The 23,095-nt window shown below is 49.1% G+C and overlaps 1 protein-coding gene across 2 annotated transcripts in view; it reads left to right on the top strand.

Annotated features, from left to right (window-relative positions):
• Positions 1-2,654: 2,654 nt before the first annotated feature.
• The window catches only part of NUP160 (nucleoporin 160), a 54,832-nt gene continuing 34,391 nt past the window's right edge, over positions 2,655-23,095 (top strand). The window contains exons 1-14 of one of the 2 annotated variants that reach the window (XM_008171696.4): positions 2,655-2,855; positions 3,189-3,297; positions 3,998-4,208; positions 5,802-6,024; positions 6,407-6,485; positions 11,554-11,668; positions 13,019-13,177; positions 14,088-14,165; positions 14,436-14,533; positions 15,456-15,540; positions 16,783-16,851; positions 18,948-19,031; positions 20,305-20,475; positions 21,355-21,454. In XM_008171696.4, the coding sequence (XP_008169918.2) occupies positions 2,759-2,855; positions 3,189-3,297; positions 3,998-4,208; positions 5,802-6,024; positions 6,407-6,485; positions 11,554-11,668; positions 13,019-13,177; positions 14,088-14,165; positions 14,436-14,533; positions 15,456-15,540; positions 16,783-16,851; positions 18,948-19,031; positions 20,305-20,475; positions 21,355-21,454 (1,678 nt within the window). In that variant the 5' untranslated portion in view covers positions 2,655-2,758. The remainder of the gene's footprint in view (positions 2,856-3,188; positions 3,298-3,997; positions 4,209-5,801; positions 6,025-6,406; positions 6,486-11,553; positions 11,669-13,018; positions 13,178-14,087; positions 14,166-14,435; positions 14,534-15,455; positions 15,541-16,782; positions 16,852-18,947; positions 19,032-20,304; positions 20,476-21,354; positions 21,455-23,095) is intronic. The other variant, XM_008171695.4, reaches the window with a different exon arrangement.

Here is a 23,095-nt window from a genome sequence, read left to right as displayed (position 1 = left end):
GTTTTTGTTTTTTTTAAACTTTTGAATAATTGCTTGTGTTCTGAAACATGTTCTGATACAGATCTTCATTTTCTTCCCATTTTAGTGTGTGTCAATTCTTTAAACCGTTATCTGCTAACAGCTTGAAATGTGTACGTGGTGGACGTGAGATTCATCAGTACGTTCAGATGCAAACGCACTTCAGAGCTTGCGTGTGTGCCTCTTTGTTTATTGTATCTTCTAGACCAATACATAGCCTTACTTCAACAGGCAGCTTTGCATATACACACAGACTAATGTATTAGCGTAATACATATAACTCATGCCAGATATTGTATTTTCCTAATCAAACTAGTTATTTGTTATATATTTGAATGATACAAAAGCAGGGTGAAAATCAGAAAAAAATGAATAATACTTTTTGTAAAACCCGAGAACTTTTTGGTAAAAATCAGTTTAAACTGAAAACAAAGGGGCTTAACCACATAGTATTGAGGTGTCTGGGGAAAACCCTGCATTACTTCAGTTAGAGGCCTTGGCTGCCCAGGAGAGCTCACTTGATTGTGCTTGGGGAACGCCCAGTCGAAAAGGGACCCTGGCAGCTCTGGTCAGCACTGCTGACTGGGCCGTTAAAAGTCCGGTCGGCTGTGCTGCAGGGCTGAGGCAGGATCCCAGCCTACCGTGGCTCTGCACGGTTCCCAAAAGCTGCTGGCTTGTCCCTGCGGCCACTAGGTGCAGAGGCGATCAGGAAAGCTGTGTGTGCTGACCCTGCCCCGAGCGCCGGCTCTGCAGCTCCCATTGGCCGGGAACCGGGGTCAATGGGAGCTATGGGGGTGGCGCCTGTGGGCATGGAGCCACCTGCCACTCCTGAACCTAGGAGCTGGGCTGGACATGCCTGCCGCTTCTGGGAGCCGCACAGAACCAAGGCAGGCAGGGAGCCTGCCTTAGCCCTGCTGTGCCGCCAACCAGGAGCTGCCTGAGGTAAGCGCCTCCTCGCTGGAGCCTGCACCCCAGCCCCAAGTTGGAACCCCTTCCCACACCCTAACTCCCTCCCAGAGCCTGCACCCAATGCCCTGCCCCAGCGCTGAGTTCCCTCCTGCATTCAACCTCCCTCCTGAAGCCCACATCCCCTCCTGCACCCCAACCCCAGCCCTGAGGCCTCTCCCGCACCCAATCTCCTTCCTGGAGCCTGGACCTCACGCCCCCTCCTGCACCCCAACCCGCTGCCCCAGCCCTGAACCTGCTCCCACACTCCAAACCCCTTGGCTCCAGCCCAGAGCCCCCTCCTGCACCCCAAACCCCTCATCCCCAGTGAAAGTGAGTGACGGGGGGATGGGGAATGGAGTGAGTGCGGGTATAGGCGCCGATTTCGTATGGCAGCTCCACACACCGGCAGCTCCCCACTCCACCCCCCCTGCCTCAACTCACCTCCGCCTCCGCTCCGGCCTCCTCCCCTGAGTGCACTGCGTACCCGCTTTTTCCTCCTGGCTCCCAGCACTTGTGCCGCGAAACAGCTGTTTCACAGCAGCAAGCGCTGGAAGGGAGGAGGGGGAACGCGGTGCGCTCGGGAGTAGAGGCGGGGCTGGAGCAGGGATTTGGGGAGGGGTCCAATAGGGGCGGGGGGTGGAGTCTTTGGGGCAGGGGTTGGAATGGAGACGGGGCAAGGGTGGGGCAGGGGTGGAGGGCACCTATGAGTGGGGGGGGCTTCAGAGAAGGGATGGGGCTAGGGTGTTCGGTTTTGTGCAATTAGAAAGTTGGCAAACCTAAATGTGCTTCAGCCAGCTATTTTGCACAATAAATGACTGGTGCCCCCACATATTAGGTGATGGGTAGGACATGTGACTTCCCCACGTGTCTCCTCCCCTCCAACCTGGGCTATGCTCTCCCCGCCTTACCTTACCTGTGTGTGTATGTGGGGGTCTCTGGCAGCCAGAGCCTGGCAGGGAGCGGGACAGAGCCACTCCAGGATGCTGCCTGGGAAAGTGCCTGGCTGTGGCAGGAGCAGGCTGCCTCCCGCCCAGGGCTTGGCTTCCAGGCCAGCGGCTGAGGAAGTCGGAGCCCCCCGCCCCTAGCATGCCCAGCTGCCTGAGAACCTGCAGCCCGGCTGGGGAGGGGAAGCCGCAGCAGCCTGCTCCATGCCCAGGCTCAGCTCCTGGGGACAGGAGCCGACCTGGAGGGCTCGCTTGGCAGTTGGCCTCAGAAGCTGAGCCCGGGCAGAGGGTAGCCCAGGCAGCGAGGCTGGAAGAGGCTCTGGCCCAGGCTGCTGGCAGGGCGGGGGCAGCACTTGACCCTTCGTGCCTCTGCAAGTCACCTCCCTCCCCATGCAAGGCAGCGGTAGTCAAGAGGTGACTGCAGGCCAAAGCCAGCCCACCACGTGCCTTTGGTGTGACTGTGACATCTCTGTATTTGCTCATCCTCGTCATTACTGGTACTGCGGCCTGACAACTGTTTCTCTGGCGCGTCGCCCTTGGTTAAACCTTGATCAAGAAATTTGGACCTTGATCAAAAAAAGGGACCCTCCCGGCCGGGTGCAAGGGCTGCCACGTGCCCGGACTGGCCCGCGGGCAGCGCTGGGCCGATGACTTTGGTGCAACCACGTGGGGGTCCCGGCGCGCGGCTCCAGCCCGGGGACGCCGCGCGCGCGCCATTGGCCGGACGCACCAGCTGGAGCGCGAGCGTTCTTGGGCCGCTTCCGCGCTGGGGGTCGTGGCCCCGCCCCCTTGCGCCTCAGTCCCGTCCCCGGCTTCCCGTGGGGCCGCGCGGCGCGCGGGAAGGGAAAATGGCGGCGGCGCTGGCCGAGCGGAGCTGCCTGGAGCTGAGCGGGGCCGAGCGCGGCCCGCGCCGCCGGGTCCGGGAGCTCGCGCTGAGCCCGCCAGGTACCGGGACCCCTGCCCCTCCCCCCGCCTGGCCTTCCCTGCCCCGCCCCTGGGACACCCCCCCCCGCCTGGCCCCGCCCCTGGGACCCCCCCGCCTGGTCTCCCTCCTCCCGGGACACCCCCCGCCTGGCCCCGCCCCTGGGACACCCCCCCTCTGCCTGGCCTCCCTCCTCCCGGGATTCCCCCCCCCCCCGCCTGGCCCCCACAGTTCCCGCGACACCTCTCCCCCCCCCCCCCGCCGGGCTGCCCCTGCACCAGCCCACCCTGAGGGCTGCCCCGTCCCCCATCCCAGATCCCCGCCTTGCCCACACTTGCCCCTTCCCTTCCCCGCAGGTGCCAGCGCAGGCCCCGGAGCCGGGCGCTATGCGGACAGCGCTGGCGGGTTCTGCTACCAGGAGAGCGCCCAGCTGGTGTCAGTCACCAGGAACCGCTTCATCCACTGGTAAGTGGTGGGGGAGAGCGCATGGGTATCGGGCACTCTGCCAGGCACACCCCATGTTGCCCCGTGGTGCGTATTGCCTGCCCCATGGTGAGTATTGCCGCTGGGCAGGTATCGCTCCCTGGGCTAGGGGGAGGCAGGTGTCTCGGGCTGCTCTTCCCCTGCGGGGTGGGGGGGAATAGCGATGCCAGTTCAGTGCAAGGTGTCCGCTTAAAGTCAATGGATCGGATTTGAAGACATGCCCAAGTGTTTTGCTGAACGGGATGAACTGCTGCATGGCAATCCCGAGTAATAGTTAGTGGGAACAAGCCCATGGCTCCCTGTAACAGGATACTTTTGTCTGCCTGCTGCAGAGTCTATGACCAGGTTGACACTAGGAAACTAGGTCAGTATAACTATGTCGTTCAGGGGTGTGACAGATCCATACCCCTGAGCAATGCAATTACACTGACACTACCCTTAGTGTAGACAGCACTAGGTCCTATCAACCTAGCTACTGTCTCCCTGGGAGGTGAAGTACCTACCTGAATTGGAGAAGTCCTCCTATTGGGTAGGTAGCATCTTCACTGAAGCGCTGCAGTGGTGCCATGGTGCCACTCCAGTGTAGACCTGCCCTGTGAGTCTAAACCTGTGTTGTGTTGATCACTGCCGATCTCAGAGGTCTCACAATTGTCAACGTAAAAAGCTTTTTAACTTTTTTCAGGACCACTTCTGGAGACACTTTGGAGCTGGTGGAGGAGTCTCTGGATATAAACCTCCTGAATAATGCCATTCGACTCAAAATCCAGAACTGTAGCCTCTTACCTGGAGGAGTGCATGTGTGTGAGACACAGAATCTCGTTGTCATCTTGATTGTGACCAATCAGACTGTGCACCGTCTGGTACTGCCACACCCTGCTCGCATGTACAGGAGTGTAAGTAGTCTGGGTGGAAATAACTGTACTTTGAGATTGTTTCAAGAAAATTATAATAAACTAGCTACAAACTACCTTTTAGAATCAAAGATTGGTGTTGGCATAAACATAGCTGTGGCATGGATCATTGGAACAAGCTTTGATGGAAAGTGATCTGAAACCTGTAGTTTCTCCACCTAGCATTTTTTGTATTTTTAAAAACTAGTTTAGAGCATTTTTTTAGTATACAACCCTGCTGAAATAGTGGTGCATATACTACACTGAATATTGCATGTACATATGAAATATATGTCTGTGCTAATTTGCTTTTTGAATACTAAGATGAGGATTTTCAGAGAATCCTAGGAAGTTAGGCACCCAAATCCATGGGAACTTGAACATTGGGGCCTAAGTTGTTTGAAATCTGTGACCATTACCATTTCAAGAGCTGTAGAGCAGGAGTGCAAGCTCAGGGTGTCTCGCTTTAAATCCCAAAGACTCCATGTACGTAGTCACTTATGCATCTGTGATTCCCAAATTTTTCTGGTTGAGACTCCTTTAGAGAGATGATACATATTCTTAGTTCCCAAACTAAATGATCCCAAATCATTGGCCAAGTGAAGTGAGGCCCTGTGCTATACTCAGAGACAGAAATGCCCCAGATTCTAAGACCAGAAGGGACCATTATGGTCATCTTGTCTGACCCCCTGGATAACACAGGCCAGAGAACTTCCCCAAAATAATTCCTAGAGCAGAGCTTTTAGAAAAACATCCAGTCTTGATTGAAAACTTGCCAGTGATGGAGAATCAATCACAAGCTTGATAAATTGTTCCAGTGGTTAATTACTCTCCCTGATAAAAATGTCTGCCTTATTTCAGTCTGAAATTTGATAATTTTTGAAAACCGCATATGATCAATTCCAAAAGTGCTGGGGGTGTTCTAGACATCAAAGGGCAGAACCCTATTAATTTTGGTGAGAATGGAAAACTGGAAAAGCCCAATTTTCACTAAAATCCCCATTTGATCACTCATGATGCAGAGGTGAGACAGTTACTTCACAGAGGCCTGTGGGAGGGGAGCAGAGTCACTCTGGATACAGGGGCGTGAGGCAGTGACTTCAGAGTTAATTATGACATTTGGGTTAGGGTTAGTGAGTCCCTTGCCTCTCAACTTTGGCCATGGACAGGCTCTCCAGAGGCGGGGTGAGGGGCCCAGCTGGGTGTATGGCTGGGCCAACATAAGCCATGAAGTGTGTGATCCTCCAATTATTTTGTGGGATGCAAAGCACTTGTGCAGGAATGTGGTAGTGTTATCAAGATCCTGGCATGTATCTGGGAGGGAGAGTAGGTCCACCAATGAATCAGTTATCTAATCCACTTACACTTTGAGATCCACTCTTAAATGGTCAACCTTTGCCAGCTAAAAATGAGGGAAAGAGCCAAATTTAGGTGACCAGAGAACTTGCATCAAAAGATCTTTTCTCAGTAAGTAAAAGCCAGGAGTAGTGGAGATTATGCATTTGTCATTCCTCCGGCAGTTCCTTTCTTATATCTCTAGTGTAACAGTTCTGTGTGTTCTTGGGACCTGGACTCTTTTCTCTCTCTCTCTAACAGGAGCTGATAACAGAGGGCCAGATGCAGTCTGTATTTACAGATATTGGAAAAGTTAATTTTAGAGACCCTTCAAACTACCACATGATCCCCTCCATTCCTGGACTGGCCTCTAATTCCACTGCTTCAGCAGCTTGGCTTAGCAGTGATGGGGAGGCTCTCTTTGCTCTGCCGTCTGCTTCAGGAGGAATATTTGTCCTCAAGCTACCTCCTCATGATGTGCATGGTAAGAGTTGAGAGTAGAGTATGTAATCATAAGTATGTATTTATAAAGCTGGGAGTGTTTCTCACACCTTCACCGATTGTCCTGCCTATGCAAAACCAGCCAGTTCATGCTGGTATAAGAAGGTGACACGTAGTGAAGGATGGCCATGATTATATTAATACTGGTCTGGATATAGTTTACTCCCGCTCATGGCTTTGTCAATGCCTCTCAGTCCTGACCTGCAGCATCCTTTCCTATTTCAGTTTTGGGCTTCAGTTGAGCTTGACTTTGTCTTGGGTGCTTATTGTAATCCGACTCTCAAAATGCTTGATAATTCATGCCTGTTGAAGCAGCAAATGATATTCTGCACATTGCTCAGCAGTTTCATTTTCATTTTTTTCAGGGATAGTTTCAGTTGTGGAGCTGAAGCAGAGCTCTGTGATGCAACGTTTGCTTACAGGTTGGATGCCAACTGCTATCAGGTTAGTGTTGTCATGTGACACACAGGACTGTCTCTTTTAACCCCCTGCATGGAAGCACATGGATTGTATTCAGATAAATTCAAAGGTAGACAAGCACACTGCAGGGGTAGTTCTCAGCATGTAAATAGCACTTTTAAAAAGAGGTTAGGAACTTGCTGTAGGCCACACAGCGAGTCACAGTGACAAAATTGGGATCAGGAGTGAGGAGCTGGCTTAGTCCATTTTACTGTGCTGCCTCTGGATCTGCGTGGCTGAGATCTCCATGAATATGTTGCGTTTAGTAACTGGCCCCTGGACTTTTACCTAGGAGTGGGTTGGCAGCCAGTGCGATTAAGGATGACGCGTATGCTCTCTTCCCAGAAATCTAATGGTGATAGATGCATGGATCACCGTGGTCCATATTTGTGCATAATAGGTGACATCTCTTGGGTAGCTGAAGACAAGACAAGGTGTTCCTAGCCACTGCTACTCTATGGGCATCTGAAAATGGGGACAAGCCCATAAAACCTCAGATTATTTTGACACCCATTGGGAAGCTCCCCATAATTTAGGGAGCCAATATGGATCTGACCACTTCAAAATGCTTCCTCCTGCCTTGACTTTCATAAGAACATAAGACTGTCCATACTGGGTCAGACCAAAGGTCCATCTAGCCCGGTATCCTGTCTTCCAACAGTGGCCACTGGCAGATGCTTCAAAGGGCACGAACAGAACAGGGCAGTTATCAAGTGATCCATCCCCTGTTGTCCAGTCTCAGCTTCTGGCAGTCAGGCTTAGGGACATGCACTAGCTACTGATGGACCTATTCTCCATGAACTCCTGATTCTTTTTTGAACCAGTTATAGTTTTGGCCTTCACAACATCCCCTGGCAACGAGTTCCACAGGTTGACTGTGTTGTGTGAAGAAATACTTCCTTGTTTGTTTTAAACCTGCTGCCTATTAATTTCATTGGGTGACCCCTAGTTCTTGTGTTATTTGAAGAAGTAAATAACACTTTCTTATTCACTTTCTCCATATCAGTCATTTTATAGAGCTTTATCATATTCCCCCCCAGTCATCTCTTTCCAGTCTTTTTAATCTCTCTCTTAGTACGGAAGCTGTTCCATACCCGTAATCATTTCCATTGCCTTTCTCTGAGATGGGGCAACCAGAACTGCATGCAGTATTCAAGGTGTGGGCATACGATTTAGTGGTATTATGATATTTAATGGCATCTTATCTATCTTTTAATGGTTGCTAACATTCTGTTAGCTTTTTAGACTCCTGCTGTACAATGAGCAGATATTTTCAAAGAACTACCCACAATGACTCTAAGAGCTTTCTTGGTCGTAAGAGTTAATTTAGAGCCCACCGTTAATGGTGTCTAGAAACTTTATCTCTGCATCCCATCCTGAGGTGACGGTCAATATGGGGATAGCTGAAATCCCCCATTATTATTTAGTTTTCTATTCTTCTAGCCTTTCTCATCTCCCTGAGTATTTCACAATCACCATCCTAGTCAGGTGGTCAGTAGTATATCCGTACTGCTACACTCTTATTATTCAAGCATGGAGTTTCTATCCATAGAGATTCTATGATACAGTTTGATTCATTTAATTTTTTTACTATATTTGACCTATTCTTTCGTTCAGTGCCTCTCCCCCCCCACCAGCAGACCCCACTCTGTCATTCTTGTATATTTTGTACCCAGGTATTAACGTCTCCCATTGATTATCCTCTTATATCAATGTCCTCATTTAATACCAGGCACTCAAGTTCACCAATCTTATTATTTAGACTTCTAACATCTGTATACAAGCACTTATAAAATTTGTCACTTTTTAGTTGTTTGTCTTCATGTGATGTACTTGAATGGGACTCCTTTTTATTTGACTGTTTCTCTTTAGTTCCTACCTGTACTTTATCTGCTTTTATCCTTCCCTCTTTTCTAGGATATAGAGAATCCCTGTTAATAGATCCTCCCCTAAGGGATGTGTCTGTCAGAACCATGTGCTCCTCTGCACCCATCTGCTTTCTCCCACCCCTTAGTTTAAAAACTCCTCTGTGACCTTTTCAATTTGACATGTTAGCAATCTGGTTCCATTTTGGTTTAGCTGGAACCCATCCTTCCTGTATAGCCTCCTCCTTTCCCAAAAGGTTCCCCAGTTCCTAATAAACCTAAACCCTCCTCCCTACACCATCATCTCATCCATGCATTGAGACTCTACAGTTCTGCCTGTCTAATTGGCCCTGCATGTGGAACTGGAAGCATTTCAGATAAAGCACCATGGAGGTACTGAACTTTAATCTCTTACCTTCCAGCCTAAATTTCACCTCCAGGACCTCTCGCCTACCTTTCCTTATGTCACTGGTACCTACATGTAGCCTGACCATCAGCTCCCCCCAAGCACTGTACATACATCTATCTAAATGTCTAGAAAAATCCACAGCCTTTGCACCTGGCAGATAATTCACCATGAGGTTCTCCTGATCATCACAAACCTGGCTATCTATGGGTATGTCTTTGCTACCGGCCGGATCGGCGAGCAGCGATCGATCCAGCGAGGGTCGATTTATCGCATGTAGTCTAGACGCGATAAATTGACCCCCGAGCACTCGCCCGTCAACTCCTGTACTCCAGCTCGGTGAGAGGTGCAGGCAGAGTTGATGGAGGAGTGGCAGCAGTCGACCTGCCGCGGTGAAGATGTTATTCACGTAGCTGAAGTTGCGTAACTTCGATTGATATCTCTCCCCACCCCCCCCCACCTCCAGTGTGTAGACCTGGCCTATATTATCTGTCTCTTCCTAATAACTGGGATCCCCTCCTCCGGAGAGGTATCTTCAGTGTGAGAGGGTACCATGCCATCATCTGGAGGGAGGGTCCCTCTGCTCTAGTTTGATGATCTCCTCCCCCGAGACTTTCATCCTCCTCAACAGCACAGAAACTGTCAGATGGGAGGTGGGACTACCCTGCTGTGTTTTGCAAAGTCTCATCTATGTACCTCTGTGTCTCTCTTATCTCCAGTTCGGTCACTGTGGTCTCAAGAAACCATAATCGGTCTCTGAGGGCCATGAGTTCCTTACACTGATGCACACGTACGCCACCTGGCCGCAAGGCAGGTAATCATACATGCTGCATTCAGTGCAATAAACTGGATATTCCCCACTCTGCTGCTGGCTTCTGCCTACATTCTTTTGAACAAGAGGAGTGTCATAAGCTCTATGGGATCACAAGTGAGAGTTCTTGTGCTGGAAGAGAGATTGCATCTTCCAGTCCTTTGGGTTCTCTCACAAAGGCTCTAGTGTGGCCACACCTATTCCTGCCAGCTCTCGCAGTCCAGTCTGCAGCACCTCATGTTAAACAGTGTCGAAGGCATCCGTTAGATCTGAAAGGACTAACAAGAACTTGTTACCTGTCTATTGCCATCAGCGCGGTCTCTGTGCCATGAAGCTTAATTGAATGGATCCAGGGCCTGGTCTACAAGGGAAAGTTCTTTAGTGGTATAGCCTTATGCGTGAGCTGAAACGATACCGTTTTATATGGACATAATCCCCTATGAGGACAGTCTCCTTCTGACATAAGAATGCCTCTTCTCAGTTTAGCTTGTTGCTTTAGGAAGGGATTTAAGCTGAACTAATAAGATGCTCTTCTGTCAGAATAAGTGTTTCCCCACATGGGGAGATTGTCAGTACAACTAGTAAAACTTTCCTACGTCAAGGATTCCTGAAACGTATGTGGTGTTAGCCTGCATGCGTCCTTGTGATCTTCACCAAAGGGGGACAGCTAGAAACGGGGTGGTAATCGGCAAGTTCAGGTGACTTTTTGAGGAGAGATGTGTTTAAATGTTCTAAGTAACTTGTTACTGTCCTCAGTTTGCACTCTCTCTTCCTGTGGTCTGACAGCATTACATGACATTTTGATTAAAAAGCTACAGTGATATAAAATTAACATGGCACAATTAAATGGATTAAAAGCTAGCTAACTGATAGGGACTCATCAAACAGGTGTGTTTCTAATGGGGTCCTGCAGGGATCACTTCTTGGCTTTACCCTATAACACTGGAAGAAAACATAAAATCATCACTGAAAGTTTTCAGGTGACACAAAAATTTGAAGAGGACAGGTCACTGATACAGAGCAAACTGGATCTCTTGGTAAACTGGGTACAAGCAAATAATACGTTTTTTTTAATATGGCTAAATGTAAATGTATACGTCTAGGAACAAAGAATGTCGGCCACGCTTAGGATGGGAGACTCTTTTTCAGAGTCATTGCTTCCCAGGATAGATTTTTTTTTTTTCTTGGAGGGATTGATAATCAGCTGAACATGAGCTCTCAGTGCAACTCTGTGGCCAAAAGGCCCAATGCGATCCTTGGATGCATAATTAGGGGAATCTCGCGTAGGAGTAGAGAGGTTATTTTACCTCTGTATTTGACACTGGTGTGACTGCTGCTAGAATCCTGTGTCCAGCACTTCAAGAAGGATGTTGATAAATTGGAGAGGGGCAGAGAAGAGCCACGAGAATGATTAAGTGATTGGAAAACCTGCCTTATAGTGATAGACACAAGGAGCTCAATCTATTAGCTTACCAAAGAGAGGTTAAGGGGGGAGTTGATCACTGTCTAAGTACCTACATAGGGAACAAATATTTAATAGTGGGTTATTCAATCTAGCAGAGAAAGGTATAACACCATCCAGTGACTGGAAGTTGAAGCTAGATAAATTCAGATTGGAAATAAGGTGTAAATTTTGAACAGTGAGAGTAATTAACCATTGGAACAATTTGCCAATGGCTGTGGTGGATTCTCCATCACTGACATTTTTAAAATCAAGATTGGATGCATTTCTGAAAGCTCTGCTCCAGGCATTATTTCAGGGAAGTTCTCTGTCCTGTGTTATCCAAGAGGTCAGACTAGATGATCACAACAGTCCCTTCTGACCTTGAATCTGAGTAATTATTCACCTGTTAAGCTGTAAGCCCCTTGTGACAAGGAGCTCGCTGTCTGTCTTGTGTGCACAGAGATTCGCTCCCCTCAGTACTGTGAATACTTAATTAAATCATTCTGAATTACTACTTGTGTTTTCAGAGGTGACCAAGGCCCTTCAGACCTTCCTGTTAGCCTCTCCGTTCACTGCCTTGAACATGATGCCTTCCTATTCGCACTCTGCCAGGATCACAAACTCAGGATGTGGTCTTACAAAGTGAGTGTGTGTTCTGGGTTGTGATTTGCTTTGCAGATGGGATTGATTCAGGGCTAGTCACACCACATGGATGATATCGAGGTGCTGTGAGACAGGATGGGCTGTTGATCCAGAAGCGATTCTGAGACTTGGCTAAACTGGTACTCCATGAACTGGCCATGAGTTCGTTGAGTAGCAGGATTTCAGGGAACACACAGAAATGGTCACGTCTTGACTCCTATTAATATTTTACTTGGAAATTGTATGATTTCTAGATATAATGAAGTCTTCAAATGTAGGACAGGTAACAGTGCGGGCAACAAGTTAGCAAGCTTACTGCACTGCCTTACCACGGTGTCTAGGAACTTGAGAGCTTGACTGAGTGCACCAGCTTGTGTAACACAACTCACTCTGAGCACCATATCCAAGTACCAGTTCCCTCAGCCCACATACGCTCAGCTAGTTTGGATGGTTGAGTGGGGCTGGGGTTGTAGTTTTACTGCGCAGGCTTTCGGAGCACACGCTCAGTAAGAGGCAAGATCAGGAGAGCAAAGCAAATGAACCGTGTTTCAGGTAGTTGTACAGGCCACGCGTAGTGCCTCAGCCTACCCGGAGAATGGGTCGGTGCAGACTTGTGTTTGAATGCATGGCTCCCCAGAAGGCTGCGAGGGAGACAAGTCTAAAAGACTAGAAATCTCTTAATAGTGTTTGAGGAGCGTCAAAGATGTAACATAGCTGTTAAAGCAGGGTTCCCCACCTTGAGGAGATGCTAACCTAGTCTGGGGAAGGGGGAACCAGATTGAGAAGAGCAGCCCTACGCGGGGTGGGGAAAGCTGCGTGACACTGGATCTGCTCTGATTCTCCACTGCAAATATGCTTCTGTCAGTTCAGTGGGTAGTTTCTTGAAACCCACTTTCCTTCCTAGCAGTCCCTAGCTACAGGAGATGCTCATACATAGGGCTGCAGGCCAACAAGTAGCACAAGCTTTGTGTGTTTGCAATCGCAACAGGCAGTTCAGCTGCCAGAGCGTGTCTCTCCCTCCCAAAGCATCACACGGCTGCCCCCACAAGGGCAAGCTGTAGCCTTTGTGTAAGTGAAGGGAAGAAGGCAGGAGGAGAAACTAGGGGAGCAGAAATGACAGACACACATACACACACACAGGGGAAAGCAATGAAAAGGAAAACAGGTGGAGGAGTGGGGGCGGGAGAGAATAAAGGGGAAAAATGGACCTGGAGCTAGTCCAGGATAAGGTGAGTTATGAGAGAAAGTGGGGAACTGTTGCTGGACTTGCATATTAAAGGACAGGAGGTGGAAAAGCTCCACCCCTAACCTTCCTTCATGCTGCTTGCCTGCTGTCTTTGCTCTGGGCAGGACCAAATGTGTCTGATGGTAGCCGATCTGCTGGAGTTCGTGCCTGTGAATAAGGACCTGAGGCTCGCTGCTGGAACGGGACACCGATTGCGGCTGGCCTATTCGCAGTCACTGGGGCTCTACCTTGGTGTTTATATGCATGCACCCAAGCGAGGACAGGTACAAAATGACCGGAACCTTCAAGAGATGCCATTATAGGCAAAGACCGTGAATTATTGGGATGCTCCCAGTTTTCTGAGCTTCAGTTCACGGTGAATGAGGCAGGGCTGCAGCATTTATTTTTAAATATCTTGCTAGAACAGAAATGAAGAGGACAGATATATACAGAATGCACCTGCAATCCGTCAACCAGTTTCCTTTTGTGAACACTCTAGAACTATAGTTACAGTCCTTATTTTAAATTAAGGATGAATATATTTTAAATTATTTCTGTGCTCACTGTTTACCTAGCACACTCATTCACTGTTGTAATTGCAGGCAGAACTTGGCCCTTGGCGAATATGGATTGGCAGGTCCCTTACTGCCTGCACCAAATGCCTTTAGTTGAATGTGTCATTTTAACTTTGGCAGCTCCTGGGTTGAGTGCTATATTTTGCATTAATATCCATTGTGCTGGCATGGAGGAGTTCCACTCCTGGACCTGGGCCCATTGTGCTAGGCGCTGTACAGACATGGAACAAACAGGTGGTCCCTGTCTCAGAGAGTTTACACCTTCACTACATCATTTAGAACAAATAGTCATTCTGTGGATTGGGATCTCTTAGCCAGTCCGAGTGCTTGGGGTTTCAGAGTGGAGTGGTACAGCTGTCAGTGTGTGTGCGCGGCATCTCTGGGCGAGGCAATTGCATTTTAGTATCGTATGCGCTGCCTTGCACTACTTGGCACTTGTTCTTTCAATCATAAGATTCAAAACAAAGTACTTCAGTATCAGGTGCTTGGATAATGCCGTGATGGGCGTGGGATAAGAGCCTGAGTAGAACAGTTTTACTGTGTCACTTTGATAGCATCTTTATCTTAATGAGGATGGCTCTTTTCCAGCCATTGACTTACCTTGTGCGTGTGTGTGCAGTTCTGTGTCTTCCAGCTGGTGAGCACTGAGAGTAACCACTATAGTCTTGACCACATATCCTCCCTATTCACCTCTCAGGTGAGTGCCAATGCTACACTCCTTGGGGAGGTGGGGTACAAAACTAGTAGTGGGCAGAGTCTCGCTGGAAGAAGAGTACAGATCCATAAATCAGATACAAGTTTGGGGACTTTTAGAAGCAATAAACAGGATCTGGGTTTGCTCCTGTGAATGTGACAGAATAACATTACATGTTTCTCTGGTTTATGCACTTGTACCCCCTGAGAGCTTTAAACGTCACTTGCATTTTCGGTGTGTTAATCAAGTCTCCATGCTATCTTTTTCTCCTAGGAGACGCTTGTTGATTTTGCCTTAACACCAGCTGAGATCTGGGCACTGTGGCACGATGATGAGAATCAGACTATTGTGAAATACATCAACTTTGAGCAGTGAGTCTCCCTCCCGTTTTACTGGTTAACCTTGTGGGGTAGTAATTGCAATGGTCACTATTACTGTTTGCTAAAATCATTCCTACATTTCCTTCCCTCCACTTGCTTCCTTTCCGATCCGCTTGTGCTCAGTTTTTCAGAAATAGTTCATTGTCTGTTAGCTAATTTCCTTAATATCCCAGGGCGCGTGGCGTCTGTCCACTCCTTTCTCCTTGTAACATAGGTTATTTAGGTTTTTAACCCTGTTTTATTATAGCTGTGATAGAAAGAAAGCAGGGTTAAGAACTCAGAGGTCTGGCATGATTAGAAGATCACAGGGAACATCTGTGCCATTCCCAGCTTCCCCCTCATACTTTTTTGCCAACTTTTACATATTCATCTGGGGCAAGTAGGAGGAGTTTGAGGACCAGCGGGTAAAGATATTAGTTTATTCATTGGCCTTTGGAAGGTGGGCAAGTAGACACTGTATCTGGGCCCGTGGATGGTCTGAAATACCTGGGTAAAATGAGTTACAAGTGTCCTGCTTCCCTTTAGACACATGAATCTGCCATTAATTCTAACTGGGCAGAGTTTCAGAATCAGCCCATCTCTACATACTTATCAGTAAAACAAAGGGAGGGCAAAGCATGATATCATAATGATGGGCTTGGGATAAGAATCTAGATAGCTGGCTAGATATATCCATGGGTTAACTGGACAGCAGAGTAAACAGAAATAAGGATGTAGCTCTTGTACATAAGTCATTAGTCATCTTGGTTAAGATTATCCTACCCTTTGCCCCATCTGGACCAGCACTGAATTAATATCTGTGGTTACTGGTGAAAGTACTACAGTTGAACTCGCTTCAGACTAGGATTACCAGAGAGTTTAGTGTTCACTGCGACTGAGCCTACATGACTGATGGAAATTCTTTTTTCCTCAGAAATATTGCAGGCCAGTGGAACCAAGTTTTTGTGCAGCCTCTGCCGGAAGAAGAAGTGAATATTAGAGATGACCAAGACCCTAGGGTGAGTGGACAATACAATACCAACCAGAAGTAACTTGGGCTGTGTCCCTAGCTTCCTTTCTATTTCTCTCCCCTGCAGCATAAGATAGAAAGACAGTTGGGACAGACCAGTGTATGCAATATAACTTTATTTTGTATGTTGTCCTTTATACAAACGGTAGCTTTAAAGCGTCACAGAACTAAATGAGATAACAGACACACAGTATACATTACAGTGGTGTAAAACATCTAAGCTGGCCATAAGGCCAGTAACTGAGGAGGAACAGAAATTGTTATAAGCAAGGGAGAAAGCCTTTCAAGATGAGATTTGTAAACAGCTTGACATCAGCGAGCAGAGTGATACAGGATAGCTGCTTCTGATGGCAGGCGCTGTGAAGAAGGCAGATTGAGAGGCTAGAGCAGACATGGATTTCCAGCCTGAGCAGAAATGAGGCTCCGATGGAGTGGTCTAAGGATGGGAGCAGAAGCATTAAGCTACTTAGAGGATGTGTCTAGGCCTGAGGAGCGGCAGAGGAGGTGGAAAAAGAGGGCTGAGATATAGGCAAGGGCAGAGTTGCATACAACTCCGAAGAGGGGACAGTGAGTTGGGATTTGATACAGCAAGGGATTTTACTGTGAATTAGGGCAGTTGGAGATTCGAAGGAAGGACGTGAGTTCCTCAGGCCTGGAAAGGTGATCTAGGAGGAGAGGCATTAATGGGACCGAAGGGAACACAGGAATTGCCAGTGCCATGGGAAGGGGAGTAGGAATTAGACATGGCAGCCTGAAGGTGCTCCTTGCTCCTCATTGCACATGATACAGGTGGGATGGAAAGAGGGGGTGTTGAATTTTAGGGGATGCTATGAAACCAAACCCTCAGTTTTACCAACCATAAGGAGCTGTGCTGCCTTCTGCCCCCACGAACAGGAAAGACAGCCTCTTCTTTGCAGTCTCCTTTCAGGCTGTTAGCTGCGGAGTTCATCCCTGCAGTGTGTGTGTGTCTGGCTGCTTTGCATTCCGGGGGTGACTTACCTCATTCTGTGAGAGACTAGACCATCTAGGCTGGGTTTCAGATGGTCAGAATCCTTTTGCAGAATAGACCATTGAAAGGCCAGTAATACTGTAATGTACAGTGCCACCTGTTAGCAGGCTTCCGCAGAAGAGATGCGGAATTCCAGGAGCCTGGAATGATGAACTGTAATTAGAAGCCTGCACCATTTTGCATAAATGCGCTTCTCTGAATTACCATTTTGTTCTTTCACAGGAAACTTATTTGGAGTCTCTCTTCATGCCTGGTCGGTTCACAAATGCTGCTCTACTCAAAGCTCTACAGGTTAGCAAGCAATCAGTTTGTGCTCCCTCAGTTCCAGCCACTTTGTGCCACTTCTGGCTGCACAAAGTGGACATGGGGTCACTCAAGGAGGAGAACTCTCAGCTGGCCTGCATGCCATCCGTTGGCATAAGGCCCCACAGAGACCAGTCACCATAAATTAGAGCAACCCTTAAACAGGTCTAACTTTTGCTGATGGGCTGGGAAGGGAGGCATAACTTGCTTCCTGACAGCCTCACTTCACCTGAACTGACCAGATCTCGGTACAGGAGAACATCTGGGCCTGCAAAAGCTGCATTTCTGTGTGTATACAGTGTCATAGGTGTGCTTGATACGCTACAGAAAAATGAAAGCTCCCTGCCCTGAGGCGCTTAGTTCTCCGTGCACATAACACCGCAAGGTACAGGCAGTGGCAGGAGGAAGACGGCTGTAATAGTGAAAGGTCCCAAGGATGCTGAGCCGGGAAGAGCATCGAGAGCAGTTTTTATGGGCTGGAAAGGGTGGCGGCTGAGCATGGTGACTGAAGAACAGTCTGAGATGAGGACGTTTATACAGTGGCTGTATGCAGCCTGCCCAGCGCGTTTCAAGGAGAGGGCAAGGAGGGTCCAGGCTAGGGTCCTGTGGATGGGGGCATACAAGAACATGTAGGTATGTGGAGAGAGAAGAACCCGAGGAGAAGGCAAGGGTGAGAGCGAGGGTGGTGGTCAGTAGGGCCAGGGGATGATGGAGGAGTGGGAAAGAGAGCGGGCAGGAGGTTTCAAGGGCAGGGTCTGGGGTGCAGCAGAGGATAGTGAGAGGGGAGAATGGGGGAGTGGAAGGTCATGCCTGACCTAGTCTTCACTGCCAAGAAGCTGGTGTGGAAAGGGAAGGAGTGTGGGGAGAGTTTAGGAAGCAGCCAGAGGTGTGAAATAGTTCGCTGGCCTCGGTCAGGAAGGGCTGGGTGTGTGGACGAGGTAGCAGAGGTGACTGACATCAGACCCGTAGCGGAAGATAGCCAGGTGGGCTGGGGGTTTCCTGCTGAACTTTCTGTGGCTCAGGGCCAGCGGTGGGAGAAACGAATGCTAGGTGTGAGCCGAGCTGGGATTGCTGGAGTGGGCGTTGTGTGGTGCGGGGGCGGGGAACGTTAACCCCAGAGCTGAAGGAGGAGGGGAGGGGTTTGGGCAGCAGCGGGCGCTGGTGAGCTCGTGAATTGGAGGGTGCAGGAGGAGGAAGGGCCAGGGGTTGAAGGGAATGCAGCGTTGCTGCTGCTCCGTAATTCTCTGATGGAGATGCTGGTGTGCAGCGCTGGACTCTGAGTCTCTGTCTTATGCTGGTATGACTGCATTTAAGTCACTGGTGTGACAGTAGAGAATCAGGTCCCTGGTGTGCACCTTATCGCCTCCGAGAACACCACCCTTGTTCTCCCTTCGGGCAGGACCTGGTGAGCTGCCCACCGGGCTGGCTCTTGACTCAGTGTAGCTTCTGTGATGGAGCTCGTGGGCTGAGCTCAGCAAAGCCCTATGCTCACTTCCCTGGGGATGCGCTGCCTGTAACGAAAACGGCATCTGATCAATTCCAGGTCTGGGAACGTTCCAGGTGTCAGTGGGTTTGGTGAACGTTGGAAAAGCCTGATTCCACTAACCTCATTGTATCAGTCTGTAGGCTGTGGATCCAGGGGGAAGCAGTGACTGCAGGGAAAGAGGGTCTCTGGGGATTTGAGGGAGGCCGTGACCTTGGGGTTAGGGGACCAGAAAACCTGCTGTGCCTGCAGCACCCAATGGGCATTGAATGGGCCTGATTTTAATGCACGTCAGGCTGCTGGAAGCCCCTTTCCTCCAATCTGGCCAGCCCCTCTAGTGGGCCCCTGGACCCCCACTACAGCCAGTCCCTCCCTCGTATTGGGGGCAAAAGGCCGGGCTGTACGCTCATTCCGACATCTGTAAACAGCGAAGTGCGTTTACTTCGCTCTGGTGTATCTTGGCTGCCTGTGCCTGGCTACAGTTCTCTGCAGTGAGTGATGTTACTCATCTGTTCGACATCTTCACGTCGTGCTGTCACTTAGACAGGCTCGTGGCAAGTCTAGTGCTTCAAAACGGAAGTTTCCTGTAATGTTTTTGTAGATCTTTTCCCGAGGCGGAGAGAGAATCATGGATCTGACCTGGGATGAGCTGAAAAAAGAGGTGACCTTAGCGGTGGAAAACGAGGTGAGGTTTCCATTGAGTGTTTTATGATGACCATCATCACTGTGGTATTTTAGCACCTCAGGTAGAGTTAAAAACTAAATCCACAGATGACCTATGGCCTAACTTTCCTCCCTGCTTCCCCCAAAGCAGTTGCATGATTTAAAAAAATTCCTTCTCACTACTTCCCCATCTCTTAACTATTCCTCTTTCTCCAGGGGTTCACCATTCTCCCCCCTCTCCCTCCACTGCTCCTGTACTGTTCTTTGTTCTTTTAGATGTAGGTGTGCCAAAATGAGCCGCACTTCCTTTTTCCTTTAGAGTCTGTTTACATTGTAAGTCAGAGAGCACTTTGCATAGTGACAATGGTGCCAGGTTTTGCTTTATTGCAATGCCTGTCTTGTGCACATCTCTCGCACGCTCGTTTTCTCCATGCTGCAGCAGTGAGAGCCTGGTGGGTGGGTGGCTGGGTGCAGTAGGAGTGGGCATGGGTCTTCACCCACCACGGCTCCTTTGTGCACCTCAGGGAGGCGTGTAGACATTGGGAGGCCTCACTTCAGTGCTGCTGCTGAAGGAGAGACCAGCAGGCAGGTGGTGGGAAGTGGGGGGCAGGCAAGTCCATTCGCTGCTCTTCTGCGGCCTGTCTTCTTTCCCTTGGTGAAAGATCCTTAAGCATTATCAGGGAAACAACAAAACCCTTATAAAACTGCTCTGCTTTTTATAGAAAGTGCATCTGGTTGGAAAGGTGCTTATTGGAAACTTTAAAAGTAGTCTAGTTAAAGGAAAAAGCTAGTAGACTCTGTCCTTTTAACTCTGAGTTTCCCTGGTCTCGGTCTAATGGTGGTCTATTAACCCACCACGTACTTGTAAGGATTTTTATCCTTAAGTAACTGATGTATACTCTGAGTGTTAACATCACCTTATAGCTTTGTATCTAGGATTATAGAAGTGGCTCTCATGGACTCTTGTCTGGCTCTCACTCCAAAATACTCAGTAGTAGAGGGTGCAACAATTTGTATATGGTGTTTTCAAAATATGTAGCCATGCAATTAGCTACATGTATAGCTATAACTGGCATTTCCTGAGGTTTGAGTGCCTAGCTGTGCAATGCTAACCTTCCTGTGACACAGGTTCTTTGTTGGATTATATTAATCTTTTTAAAATGTCAATGTACCAGCCACACACACAAATTAAACCCTCCTTCAGTGGGAGGCAGAGCTGTAAAATACAATTGTAGTGCCGAATTGCCATCTTTGGGGAGTCAAACCTGACCTGATATTCTGCTGTTTCCCCCCAGCTCCAGGGCAGTGTGACAGAATACGAATTCTCCCAGGAAGAGTTTCGACAGTTACAGGTTGAGTTCTGGTCCAAGTTCTATGCCTGCTGCCTTCAGTACCAAGAAGCACTTTCACGCCCTCTTGCTCTCCACCTGAATCCATATACTAACATGGTGTGCCTGCTAAAAAAGGTGAGGCACAAAGCAGGAGCTGCTTTATGCTGTAGACACTTTGCACTGGTCTAGTCCAGGGGAGGGCAAACTACGGCCCACAGGCCGGATCCGGCCCACGGGATTGCCAGCCCTGTGGCGCAGCTCCTGGAAGCAGCCAGCACCAAGTCCCTGGCCCCTCCCCTCCCGTGGAAGGGGAGCGCAGAGGGCTTTGTGCATTGCCCTCACCTGCAGGCACTGCCCCCTGCAGCTCCCATTGGCCGGGAACGGGGAATCGTGGCCAATTGGAACTTTGAGGGTGGTACCCACAGGCAGGGCAGCAGAGCTGCACCCCCCGCCCCCCACACCACTGCCAGACATGCTGGCCACTTCCGGGAGCGGCACGGGGCCAGGGCAGGCAAGCCCCGCTGTGCGCTGCTGCCACTCCAAGTAAGCGGCGCTGGGCTGGACCCCAACCCCCTGCCTTGAGCCCTGTGCCTGCACCCCAACCCCCTGCCGCACCCCACACTCCCTCCTGCACCCAACCCCCTGCTCTGAGCCCCCTGCTGCATCTTGCACCCCACCCCTTGCCCTGAGCCCCCTGCACCCCACACCCCTCCTCCACCCCAACCTCCTGCCCTGAGCCCCCTCCTGCACCCCGCACCTATCCCACACTCCAACCCCTTGCCCTGACTCCATCACTGCACACCGCGTCCCCTCCTGCACCCTAACCCCTTGCCCCAGCCTTACATTCATGGCCCTGCATACAATTTCCCCACCCAGATGTGGCCCTCGGGCCAAAAAGTTTGCCCACCCCTGGTCTGGTCTGAATGTACTGAGTTACCATTGGAGTTCTTTAAGTGATTCCAGGGCATTTTCCTAACTGAGACTTAAAAGATGGGTTATCTTTCACTTTCCCAGGGATTCCTGTCTTTCCTTGTGCCCTGTTCCCTGGTGGATCATCTGTATCTCTTGCCTGATGAGCATCTGTTGACTGAGGATGACAGCACCATCTTTGATGGTAAAGGGGAGGGAAGTTGGGGAAGCCGTTCCACTGTAGAGGAAATTACAGCATACTTGTCACAAGCTCTGAGTTAAGGACATAAAAGTTTCCATGCTAATCCTTTTTTTTACATGCTCAGAACTTTCTGAAGTTGTCTGGGTTGAAACTTCCCCTGCTTAGCCTGAACCTAGTGGTAGATTCCCTTTTGGAAAGCCTGGAGACTTGTGTGTGCGTTAAGGATAAAATGTTGCTGCGACTTAGTTGAAGAAAATCAAAGAGTGGAATTCTAACCTTCAGTCAGTGCATAACGTAGCCCCCAGCAATGGGTATGTGCTTTGCTATCTTTGGGGATGCGGCCGCTTTGAATGAACACCTCTTACTGGTTTCCAATGCCTGAATGTTAGATTCACATCCCAGGTGTGGTCAGGGTTCAGGTGTCATCTGGGTCCCTCTCCGTAGCCTGACCTGTTTGGGTTGTGTCCCCTAGGATTAGGGCAAGGAAGGCCTAATGGCGTGGTGTTAAATTCTTGGTGGTGGCAGATGGTGGGCGTGGTGGCAGCCGTGATTATGAAGATCATGCCCTGTCCTCTAAGCTGCTCCTTTTCCTGCAAGTTAGCAAGTGATGCCCAGGAGATCCATGTCCAGGAAAAAGTGGCAGCCTTGTCCCGTTAAAAATACCCAATCAAACCATGGAAGGAAGCATTCACATATTATCATAATAATCTTAGCCTTGTGCCTTCGCCATTTTTTGATCCAACCGAGGGCCTTGAAGATCCCTTCTCCCCAAAAATCAACTTTAAAGCGTCTAGTTTGTATCACTCTGTTGGGCTCTTCACTTTCCCTTCTTTTGTGAGCTCTCTTGATAGGCAGGGTTCACAGGTCAGAATGAACGTTTACTCCTTACCTACGTTGGCAGCTTTCATTCTGACATTGCCTGATGTTGTCGGCTTAATTTCTTTTAACGTGGTTTTTTTTGTATTATGTGTATTTACATTGAAACGGTGCCTATGTGATGTTCAGATTTCACCTCTACAACCGCTGAAAGTTCTGGGATGTAAAATCTGTTGTTCTAATTGTAAATATTACCTATGCAACAGCTTGCCCTGTGTGTGTCTTGGAATACACGTTGAGCTACACATTTAACCAGTAAAACAGGAATAGAAAATATTCCATGATGTGCAACCTGGCCGAGCTAAAGTTCCAGCTCAGTGTCCGCTTATGCATATGCTGGTGATGAACTGGGAAACGATAACGTGTTACCACACATCCATATCCATTTGCCTTGAACTTAAATTCTTTTGCCTGCTGCCCAAATTCAGATTTCCCAGACACTAAAGTTTCCGTGCATTCAGAGAAGCAAAGCTGGACGCTCAAGAAATCCAAGGAATTCCCACCAGCATAGAAGTCTTACCCCTTGCTTGTTTCAAACTGCTAACGTTAGATTTCTCCCCCGCCCCCCCTCAAATATTGAAAGTCCCCTTTAGGACACAAATTAGGGATGAAAATTTTAGCAGTGATGATTTTCTGAAAGCTTTTAAGCACAACAGTGGTTTATAACTGAAACCAGTGTTCCCTCTAATTTTCCCCACCCATGTGCAGAATGAATTTTGTTATGTGCACCAATATGGAGGCTGTGTGTGACACATCACCTTCATATCG

This window comes from Chrysemys picta, chromosome 4, assembly GCF_011386835.1.
Source record: "Chrysemys picta bellii isolate R12L10 chromosome 4, ASM1138683v2, whole genome shotgun sequence".
Classification (NCBI taxonomy): Eukaryota; Metazoa; Chordata; order Testudines; family Emydidae; genus Chrysemys; species Chrysemys picta.
This window is presented reverse-complemented; position numbering and strand designations above follow the sequence as displayed.